Source organism: Pseudophryne corroboree, chromosome 1 (genome assembly GCF_028390025.1).
Source record: "Pseudophryne corroboree isolate aPseCor3 chromosome 1, aPseCor3.hap2, whole genome shotgun sequence".
NCBI lineage: Eukaryota > Metazoa > Chordata > Amphibia > Anura > Myobatrachidae > Pseudophryne > Pseudophryne corroboree.
Window position 1 is genome coordinate 1,219,249,401 of NC_086444.1, and position 12,048 is coordinate 1,219,261,448.

The window sequence follows — 12,048 nt, forward strand, 5'->3', positions numbered from 1 at the left end:
GGTACCCTCAGGAGCATTCCGAGCTTTCGGTACACTGTGGATACGGTCCAGAAGCAAATTGGTGAAGGAAGCAGAGGGCAAAAGCTTCTTGAAAACATTAATAGCATAATCATGGAGGCTACTGTTAGATACAGTCTCTAGGACCCCCCAAAGCTTTAGGTTATTTCTTCTCGAATGATCCTCCAAATCCGCCACCTTGTCTCGCAAAGCTGCCACCTCTCCCTTGAGAGAATCATGTGAGTCAATTAAGGCATTATGGGATCCAACCATTTCACCATTTTAGTCTCTAGATGACCATTGCACCCCCCGGTCATCAATAGAATGTTGACATGTCTGCAACATGACAAGTAACTCAGACTCTTCATCTTTCAATTGGTGCAGTGAAAGCTTCATCGTGCTAACTGTTAAGGCTTCACTGTCTTCAAACTGTAGCGGGAGAGAGGAACAATGAGATGTAGATCGGTCCGCCATAAGGGTTGAGGCGCAGGGGGGGGGGGCAGGGCATACGCTAGGGTTACCTACACCTTGAGAGTTAGAGCACTGGGGGGATGGCTTAAAAAAGGAGTGACAGACTTGGAGACTTTCTGTTTCTTCAGAGGCATAATGTGAGGAATTCAAAGAAATAAAATATCACTTCAAAGAGCCCACGAGGAGACTCGGAGAAAAAAATAAAATAAATAGCTGCTATGCCATATGAATAGATCAATCCGAGGAAGGTGACTGTGGGGTGTCACGGGGAAGGACCATTAACAGTGGCAGCTACATCCAGCCATAAATCAGCCACCAACGAGAAGCATGTAAGACAGCTTGAAGGGGAGCACTGAATAGTTGTGTACACATATATTGAAAGTAGTGATGAGCGGATTCGGTTTTACTCGGTTTTACTCGGTTTTACTCGGTTCTCAAAACGGCATCTTATTGGCTCACGGATGTCACGTGTTTTGGATAGCCAATAAGATGCCGTTTTGAGAACCGAGTAAAACCGAGTAAAACCGAGTAAAACCGAACCTCGCTCATCACTAATTGAAAGTCCAGACCAATATATCAGCTGTCGTAGGAACTGCAGGCTATAGGGTGAAGACAGCTGTATTATCCCCTCATAGTAACAGCTGTGACTGTCACCAGCAAGAAGGTCTCACAAAACAATCACAGGGGGGAGACATAATGGCTGTGTCAGAATAATACAGGCTCAATTAGTGTAGTCAGAGAAGCCCTGCAGCAAGAGCTACAGCCCTGCAGTATGCAGCCAAGATGGCCTCAGCAGTACAGGAGGAAGTCAGAGAGAGCCAGTCACCACGTAGTTCATAGCCCTGCTATGCTGCCTATCCAGGCTCTGGGACGGCCGCCCAGTGTGTGGAGAGAGGTCCGCAGTTGCCAGGCAGATCATGCAGCGGCAGTGACAGGAATGATTTCTGCGCACCTGTCACTGAGCTTAGGGAACAGGACCGTGCCGACCACAGCCCCTGGCCGCACACTAAAGGGAGGCCGCAACCTGCAGGGAGGGATTACTTCATCCCCTGGCTCCACGGCTCACTCCACTTCAGCACAAAGAGGGTCAGGAAGGTAAGTGCAGACAGGGAATGAGGGGAATTAGAGGATATTTAGGAGTCTTTATGCCGGAGCTCCAGGAAAGTGCTGCCGGTTTCCTTTCCATCCAGGCCATGCCCCCCCTGCACCCCTGTTTTTTGACAGCATTCAGGACCAGTGCACTTTTATTTAACAACAGCACCCCTGTATTTTTACAGCATATAGGACCAGTGTACTTTTATTTTAACAACAGCACGACTGAATTTGTACAGAATACAAGACAGGGCCAGTGTACATTTATTTTAACAACAGCACTCCTGAATATTTTTTAGCATACAAGACAGGGCTAGTGTACATTTATTTTCACTGCACCCCATAATTTTAACAACATACAGGACAGTGCCAGCACCCCTGTATTTTCACTGCATACAGGAGGACAATGTCCCTGCCCCCTGTACAACACAGTGACCAACCAGGACATCAACGCCCATGTACAGCTGCAGCACTCCTAACAGCACATGAAACACCAGTGACAGCCAGGACAGCACCCCTAACATCACAGGGACACCACAGTGACAGGAACAGCACCACTACAGAGCACACACTGACCCCACCCGATGCCACCACCCACAGAGAGGCAGAGGCCTGTCTCCATCACTCTCCAAGTCCAGAGTGAAAATGGCGGTGATGCGCGAGAATCCAACAGCGGGATGATGATGTTTTGCCTCATTCTGGTTTCCGAGTCTGGCGGGAAGTACCGAGCTGGACTCGGATTCTGACTCGTAGCATGAAGTTCGTGGGTGGAGGGGGGGGGGAGGGATCGGTTCTCTGAGAACCGAACCCGGTCTTCTCTAACAGTTACCATTAGAGAGCAAAGGTGTCACAATCTCAGTCAGGATTAAAAAAAAAATCTGTATATAGGAGTATTCCTTATTTTGGCATTTGTGCGACCATTGTTTATTCAGGTCACTATGCCTGATGTATTTTGTAAAGTGCTACTTGCACTTTATGTGTGTCACTTATATTTATGGAAGATATACATTTATAAATATTAATTTAATCTTGTTGAACACACTTATGTTCAAAAACAGTTTATGCTCCTTAAACAGGTATGAATCTACTATTTCTGTCATTCAATGGGATAGAATAGAAGTTCACATTTTTCTGATTATTCCAGAATATATTATATCTAACCTGTTCAGGAATGAGTATAAAAGTACACGTTTACACTAGGGATGTGCACCTGAAATTTTTCGGGATTTGTGTTTTGGTTTTGGGTTCGGTTCCGTGGCCGTGTTTTGGGTTCGAACGCGTTTTGGCAAAACCTCACCGATTTTTTTTTGTCGGATTCGGGTGTGTTTTGGATTCGGGTGTTTTTTTCAAAAAACCCTAAAAAACAGCTTAAATCATAGAATTTGGGGGTCATTTTGATCCCATAATATTATTAACCTCAATAACCATAATTTCCACTCATTTTCAGTCTATTCTGAACACCTCACACCTCACAATATTATTGTTAGTCCTAAAATTTGCACCGAGGTCGCTGGATGGCTAAGCTAAGCGACCCTAGTGGCCGACACAAACACCTGGCCCATCTAGGAGTGGCACTAGAGTGTCACGAAGGATGGCCCTTCCAAAAACTACTCCCCAAACAGCACATGACGCAAAGAAGAAAAAAAAGAGGCGCAATGAGGTAGCTGTGTGAGTAAGCTTAGCGACCCTAGTGGCCGACACAAACACCCGGGCCCATCTAGGAGTGGCACTGCAGTGTCACGCAGGATGGCCCTTCCAAAAACTACTCCCCAAACAGCACATGACGCAAAGAAGAAAAAAAAGAGGCGCAATGAGGTAGCTGTGTGAGTAAGCTAAGCGACCCTAGTGGCCGACACAAACAACTGGCCCATCTAGGAGTGGCACTGCAGTGTCACGCAGGATGGCCCTTCCAAAAACTACTCCCCAAACAGCACATGACGCAAAGAAGAAAAAAAAGAGGCACAATGAGGTAGCTGTGTGAGTAAGCTAAGCGACCCTAGTGTCCGACACAAACACCTGGCCCATCTAGGAGTGGAACTGCAGTGTCACACAGGATGGCCCTTCCAAAAACTACTCCCCAAACAGCACATGACGCAAAGAAGAAAAAAAAGAGGCGCAATGAGGTAGCTGTGTGAGTAAGCTAAGCGACCCTAGTGGCCGACACAAACACCTGGCCCATCTAGGAGTGGCACTGCAGTGTCAGGCAGGGTGGCCCTTCCAAAAAATACTCCCCAAACAGCACATGACGCAAAGAAGAAAAAAAGAAAAAGGAGGTGCAAGATGGAATTGTCCTTGGGCCCTCCCACCCACCCTTATGTTGTATAAACAGGACATGCAAACTTTAACCAACGCATCATTTCAGCGACAGGGTCTGCCACACGACTCTGATTGAAATGACTGGTTGGTTTGGGCCCCCACCAAAAAAGAAGCAATCAATCTCTCCTTGCACAAACTGGCTCTACAGAGGCAAGATGTCCACCTCATCATCATCGTCCGATTCATCAGCCCTTTCACTGTGTACATCCCCCTCCTCACAGATTATTAATTTGTCCCCACTGGAATCCACCATCTCAGATCCCCGTGTACTTTCTGGAGGCAATTGCTGCTGGTGAATGTCTCCAAGGAGTAATTGATTATAATTAATTTTAATGAACATCATCTTCTCCACATTTTCTGGAAGTAGCCTCGTACGCCGATTGCTGAAAAGGTGAGCAGCGGCACTAAACACTCTTTCGGAGTACACACTGGAGGGAGGGCAACTTAGGTAGAATAAAGCCAGTTTGTGCAAGGGCCTCCAAATTGCCTCTTTTCCCTGCCAGTATACGTGCGGACAGTCTGACGTGCCTACTTGGATGCGGTCACTCATATAATCCTCCACCATTCTTTCAATGGTGAGAGAATCATATGCAGTGACAGTAGACGACATGTCAGTAATCGTTGGCAGGTCCTTCAGTCCGGACCAGATGTCAGCATCAGCAGTCGCTCCAGACTGCCCTGCATCACCGCCAGCGGGTGGGCTCGGAATTCGTAGCCTTTTCCTCGCACCCCCAGTTGCGGGAGAATGTGAAGGAGGAGATGTTGACAGGTCGCGTTCCGCTTGACTTGACAATTTTCTCACCAGCAGTTCTTTGAACCCCTGCAGACTTGTGTCTGCCGGAAAGAGAGATCCAACGTTGGTTTTAAATCTAGGATCGAGCACGGTGGCCAAAATGTAGTGCTCTGATTTCAACAGATTGACCTAACGTGAATCCTGGTTAAGCGAATGAAGGGCTCCATCCACAAGTCCCACATGCCTAGCGGAATCGCTCTGTTTTAGCTCCTCCTTCAATGCCTCCAGCTTCTTCTGCAAAAGCCTGATGAGGGGAATGACCTGACTCAGGCTGGCAGTGACTGAACTGACTTCACGTGTGGCAAGTTCAAAGGGCCAGAACCTTGCACAATGTTGAAATCATTCTCCACTGTGCTTGAGACAGGTGCATTCCACCTCCTTTGCCTATATCGTGGGCAGATGTATAGGCTTGAATGGCCTTTTGCGGCTCCTCCATCCTCTGAAGCATATAGAGGGTTGAATTCCACCTCATTACCACCTCTTGCTTCAGATGATGGCAGGGCAGGTTCAGGTTTTTTTGGTGGTGCTCCAGTCTTCTGTACACGGTGCATTGCACGCCGAAAGTGGCCCGCAATTCTTCTGGTCACCGACAGCATCTCTTGCACGCCCCTGTCGTTTTTTAAATAATTCTGCACCACCAAATTCAAGGTATGTGCAAAACATGGGAAGTGCTGGAATTTGCCCAGATGTAATGCGCGCACAATATTGCTGGCGTTGTCCGATGTCACAAATCCCCAGGAGAGTCCAATTGGGGTAAGCCATTCTGCGATGATCTTCCTCAGTTGCCGTAAGAGGTTTTCAGCTGTGTGCGTATTCTGGAAAGTGGTGATACAAAGCGTAGCCTGCCTAGGAACGAGTTGGCGTTTGCAAGATCCTGCTACTGGTGCCGCCGCTGCTGTTCTTGCAGCGGGAGGCAATACATCTACCCAGTGGGCTGTCACAGTCATGTAGTCCTGAGTCTGCCCTGCTCCACTTGTCCACATGTCCGTGGTTAAGTGGACATTGGGTACAACTGCATTTTTTAGGACACTGGTGAGTCTTTTTCTGACGTCCGTGTACATTCTCGGTATCGCCTGCCTAGAGAAGTGGAACCTAGAAGGTATTTGGTAACGGGGCACACTGCCTCAATAAATTGTCTAGTTCCCTGTGAACTAACGGCGGATACCGGATGCACGTCTAACACGAACATAGTTGTCAAGGCCTCAGTTATCCGCTTTGCAGCAGAATGACTGCTGTGATATTTCATCTTCCTCGCAAAGGACTGTTGGACAGTCAATTGCTTACTGGAAGTAGTACAAGTGGTCTTCCGACTTCCCCTCTGGGATGATGATCGACTCCCAGCAGCAACTACAGCAGCGCCAGCAGCAGTAGGCATTACACTCAAGGATGCATCGGAGGAATCCCAGGCAGGAGAGGACTCGTCAGACTTGCCAGTGACATGGCCTGCAGGACTATTGGCTTTCCTGGGTAAGGAGGAAATTGACACTGAGGGAGTTGGTGGTGTGGTTTGCGTGAGCTTGGTTACAAGAGGAAGGGATTTACTGGTCAGTGGACTGCTTTCGCTGTCGCCCAAAGTTTTTGAACTTGTCACTGACTTATTATGAATGCGCTGCAGGTGACGTATAAGGGAGGATGTTCCGAGGTGGTTAACGTCCTTACCCCTACTTATTACAGCTTGACAAAGGCAACACACGGCTTGACACCTGTTGTCCGCATTTCTGTTGAAATACTTCCACACTGAAGAGCTGATTTTTTTGGTATTTTCACCAGGCATGTCAATGGCCATATTCCTCCCACGGACAACAGGTGTCTCCCCGGGTGTCTGACTTAAACAAACCACCTCACCATCAGAATCCCCCTTGTCAATTTCCTCCCCAGCGCCAGCAACACCCATATCCTCATCCTGATGGACTTCAACACTGACATCTTCAATTTCACTATCAGGAACTGGACTGCGGGTGCTCCTTTCAACACTTGCAGGGGGCGTGCAAATGGTGGAAGGCGCAAGCTCTTCCCGTCCAGTGTTGGGAAGGTCAGGCATCGCAACCGACACAATTGGACTCTCCTTTGGGATTTGTGATTTCGAAGAACGTACAGTTCTTTGCTGTGCTTTTGCCGCAAGTCTTTTCTTTTTCTCTAGCGAGAGGATGAGTGCTTCCATCCTCATGTGAAGTTGAACCACTAGCCATGAACATAGGCCAGGGCCTCAGCCGTTCCTTGCCACTCCGTGTCGTAAATGGCATATTGGCAAGTTTACGCTTCTCCTCAGACGCTTTTAATTTGGATTTTTGGGTCATTTTTTTACTGATCTTTTGTGTTTTGGATTTTACATGCTCTGTACTATGACACTGGGCATCGGCCTTGGCAGACGACGTTGATGGCATTTCATCGTCTCGTCCATGACTAGTGGCAGCAGCTTCAGCATGAGGTGGAAGTGGATCTTGATCTTTCCCTATTTTTTTAACCTCCACATTTTTGTTCTCCATATTTTGCGCACAAGTAAAAGCCACCACAGGTATACAATGTAGATGGATGGATAGTATTACTTATACTTATGGACGACGAGTGACGAGTCGACACAGAGGTAGGTACAGCCGTGGCCTACTGTACTGCTGCTTAGTGCTTATATATAAATATAATATACTGTATAACGGACCTGGTGGACAGTGTCAGCAGACTGCTAAACTAGTATGAAGAAAGAAAAAAAAACACCACAGGTATACAATGTAGATGGATGGATAGTATTACTTATACTTATGAACGACGAGTGACGAGTCGACACAGAGGTAGGTACAGCCATGGCCTACCGTACTGCTGCTTAGAGCTTATATATAAATATAATATACTGTATAACGGACCTGGTGGACAGTGTCAGCAGACTGCTAAACTAGTTTGAAGAAAGAAAAAAAAACACCACAGGTATACAATGTAGATGGATGGATAGTATTACTTATACTTATGGACGACGAGTGACGAGTCGACACAGAGGTAGGTACAGCCGTGGCCTACTGTACTGCTGCTTAGTGCTTATATATAAATATAATATACTGTATAACGGACCTGGTGGACAGTGTCAGCAGACTGCTAAACTAGTATGAAGAAAGAAAAAAAAACACCACAGGTATACAATGTAGATGGATGGATAGTATTACTTATACTTATGGACGACGAGTGACGAGTCGACACAGAGGTAGGTACAGCCTTGGCCTACCGTACTGCTGCTTATTGCTTATATATAAATATAATATACTGTATAACGGACCTGGTGGACAGTGTCAGCAGACTGCTAAACTAGTATGAAGAAAGAAAAAAAAACACCACATGTATACAATGTAGATGGATGGATAGTATTACTTATACTTATGGATGACGAGTGACGAGTCGACACAGAGGTAGGTACAGCCGTGGCCTACCGTACTGCTGCTTAGTGCTTATATATAAATATAATATACTGTATAACGGACCTGGTGGACAGTGTCATCAGACTGCTAAACTAGTATGAAGAAAGAAAAAAAAACACCACAGGTATACAATGTAGATGGATGGATAGTATTACTTATACTTATGGACGACGAGTGACGAGTCGACACAGAGGTAGGTACAGCCGTGGTCTACTGTACTGCTGCTAGGTGCTTATATATAAATATAATATACTGTATAACGGACCTGGTGGACAGTGTCAGCAGACTGCTAAACTAGTATGAATAAAGAAAAAAAAACACCACATGTATACAATGTAGATGGATGGATAGTATTACTTATACTTATGGATGACGAGTGACGAGTCGACACAGAGGTAGGTACAGCCGTGGCCTACCGTACTGCTGCTTAGTGCTTATATATAAATATAATATACTGTATAACGGACCTGGTGGACAGTGTCAGCAGACTGCTAAACTAGTATGAAGAAAGAAAAAAAAACACCACAGGTATGCAATGTAGATGGATGGATAGTATTACTTATACTTATGGACGACGAGTGACGAGTCGACACAGAGGTAGGTACAGCCGTGGTCTACTGTACTGCTGCTAGGTGCTTATATATAAATATAATATACTGTATAACGGACCTGGTGGACAGTGTCAGCAGACTGCTAAACTAGTATGAATAAAGAAAAAAAAACACCACAGGTATAATGTAGATCCGCGTTTTTCAACCGCTGTGCCGCGGCACACTAGTGTGCCGCGAGCGGTTGCCAGGTGTGCCTCTGCCCGCCACTGACATCACCCACCGGAAATGCCCGCCGCCTGTCAGAGGTGGATGCCGCTGCCATCACTCGCTGCCTCGGCCAGCGATGTCCTCTTCCGCAGGCAGACCTATGGTGACGTGCGTGACTCATAGGTCACGCACGTCACGTAGCCCTGCCACCCGCCTGCTGCTGCCGGAGTCTCCGTCCCTTCTCAGCGTTAGTCACTGCTCTTGCCACAGACTGAGAGGGAGAACTCTTTTTTATGTACAGCAGCAGGGTAAATTAAATGAATGATGTTTTTATTTGTGTGTGTAATTACTGTGCGGGGGAAGGGGGGAGTAGGAAAGAGAGGGAGGCAGGCTATGTGTGCTATTACTGGTGTGGGGGCTGTGTGTGGTATCACTGGGGGGGGGGGAGAGGCAAGCTGTGTGTGGTATTACATGGGGGGGCAGGCTACAGAGTGTGTGGAATTACTGGGGGGGGGGGAGGGGTGGCGAGCTGTGTGTGGAATTGATGGGGGGGGAGACTGTGGAATAATATGGGGGGACAGTTTGTAGGTTTACTGGAAAGGGGGAGGGGGAGGTGAGGCCAATGAGTGGAATTACTATGGGGAGCAGTGTGTGGAATTAATGTGGGGGCCAAGGTGTTTTATTACTGCAGGGACTGATGTGCTTTATTACTTCTGGTGGCCAAAGTTCTTTATTAAAGTAGGGACCAATGTGTTTTATTACTGTGGGGGCCAATGTGCTTTATTACAGTGAGGGTGAAAGCATTAGTTTTATTACAGTGTTGGCTAATATATGTTGAGATTTGTAATTATATATTATATTTGATTTAAAAAAAAAAAACTGATGGTGTGCCTTGCCAATTATAAAATCTTTTTCAGTGTGCCACGGGTTTAAAAAGGTTGAAAATCACTGATGTAGATGGATGGATAGTATTACTTATACTTATGGACGACGAGTGACGAGTCGACACAGAGGTTGGTACAGCCGTGGCCTACCGTACTGCTGCTTAGTGCTTATATATAAATAAAATATACTGTATAGCGGACCTGGTGGACAGTGTCATCAGACTGCTAAACTAGTATGAAGAAAGAAAAAAAAACACCACAGGTATAATGTAGATGGATGGATAGTATTACTTATACTTATGGACGACGAGTGACGAGTCGACACAGAGGTAGGTACAGCCGTGGCCTACCATACTGCTGCTTAGTGCTTATATGTAAATATAATATACTGTATAACGGACCTGGTGGACAGTGTCATCAGACTGCTAAACTAGTATGAAGAAAGAAAAAAAAAACAGGTATACAATGTAGATGGATGGATAGTATTACTTATACTTATGGATGACGAGTGACGAGTCGACACAGAGGTAGGTACAGCCGTGGCCTACCGTACTGCTGCTTAGTGCTTATATATAAATAAAATATACTGTATAGCGGACCTGGTGGACAGTGTCATCAGACTGCTAAACTAGTTTGAAGAAAGAAAAAAAAACACCACAGGTATAATGTAGATGGATGGATAGTATTACTTATACTTATGGACGACGAGTGACGAGTCGACACAGAGGTAGGTACAGCCGTGGCCTACCATACTGCTGCTTAGTGCTTATATGTAAATATAATATACTGTATAACGGACCTGGTGGACAGTGTCAGCAGACTGCTAAACTAGTATGAAGAAAGAAAAAAAAACACCACAGTTATAATGTAGATGGATGGATAGTATTACTTATACTTATGGACGACGAGTGACGAGTCGACACAGAGGTAGGTACAGCCGTGGCCTACCGTACTGCTGCTTAGTGCTTAATTATATATATAATATACTGTATAACGGACCTGGTGGACACTGTCAGCAGACTGCTAAACAAACTAGCATGAACAAAGAAAAAAAAAACACCACAGTGTTTTTCAGGCAGACAAACGTATACTGGACTGGTGGTCACTGTCAGCAAAACTGTGCACTGTACTCCTGCTATAACTGCTCCCCAGTCCCCACAATTAGGCAGTGTGAGCAGTGCAGTCAGCACAGATATATCATGCAGCAGTGCAGCACACTGAGTGAGCACAGATATGGTGGAGCGTTTTTTTTCAGGCAGAGAAACAACGGATTAATTAAACTCAAAACCCTGCACTCCCTAACAGCTGCTCCCCGTCCCCAATCCTCCCCACAATTTATAACGAACTAAATTTTACTATAGTTCTACTATAAAGGAGAGGACGCCAGCCACGTCCTCTCCCTATCAATCTCAATGCACGTGTGAAAATGGCGGCGACGCGCGGCTCCTTATATAGAATCCGAGTCTCGCGCGAATCCGACAGCGGGATGATGACGTTCGGGTGCGCTCGGGTTAACCGAGCAAGGCGGTAGGATCCGAGTCTGCTCGGACCCGTGCAAAAAAGGGTGAAGTTCGGGCAGGTTCGGATTCCGAGGAACCGAACCCGCTCATCACTAGTTTACACACATATATTATTTAAATATTTTAAAAAAATCAATTTGATCTTAATAACTTTATAATAAAAAGTAAATAAGGTCATAAAGTCTGTAACTATTTTATTTTTTATTTTTCTAGCAGCATTCATTCGTTGTTTTCATTGACATTATTTTTCATGAATAATTTGACACCATTGCCTGTAGATAATATTGTTAAACAATGGCACTGTGTACTGAAGCTGTGCTGCACTTTTTTGTTAAGTGCTAAATATGCTTATTTATGGTAGTCTCTCACTATGGGGTAAATTACTAAAGTCCGTGTTTGCCCAAGTTTAAATTTGGTGGATATCAATTGTACATGGGAGTATTTTTCCAAATTTAACACAGGTATTTTCTATAATACTGCATTTTTTGTGACATGTATACACATATAGCTCCTCTCCGCAAACCCCTGTGGTGTCCATCATTTGCAGGGTCACCATCCAATTTGCAGCTGCTGCTATGTAAAATCCCACTGATTGATTAAGAGTGGCCTGACTCAGTCAGACTGTCATTTAGCAGCAGCTTGGCTCTTGACTGAAAGTAAGGCCGCTCACAGCTAATCAGAGGGCTGTTCTAACAAAAGTGGCAGCTGATTGGCAGCTGATTGGCTGGCAGCCTTGCAAATGATGGAAACCATGAGGGTTCCGGCAATGGTGGAGAGGAGCAATTTGTGTATACACATCAAGATCCTCTTGGTCCG

At 45.8% G+C, this 12,048-nt stretch overlaps 1 protein-coding gene across 1 annotated transcript in view; it reads right to left on the minus strand.

Moving 5' to 3' along the window:
• Nucleotides 1-279: 279 nt before the first annotated feature.
• Nucleotides 280-12,048, minus strand: part of LOC135051994 (vomeronasal type-2 receptor 26-like) — a 42,369-nt gene continuing 30,600 nt past the window's right edge. Inside the window, exon 7 of the mRNA XM_063957416.1 lies at nt 280-426. Within this exon, the coding sequence (XP_063813486.1) occupies nt 280-426 (147 nt within the window). The remainder of the gene's footprint in view (nt 427-12,048) is intronic.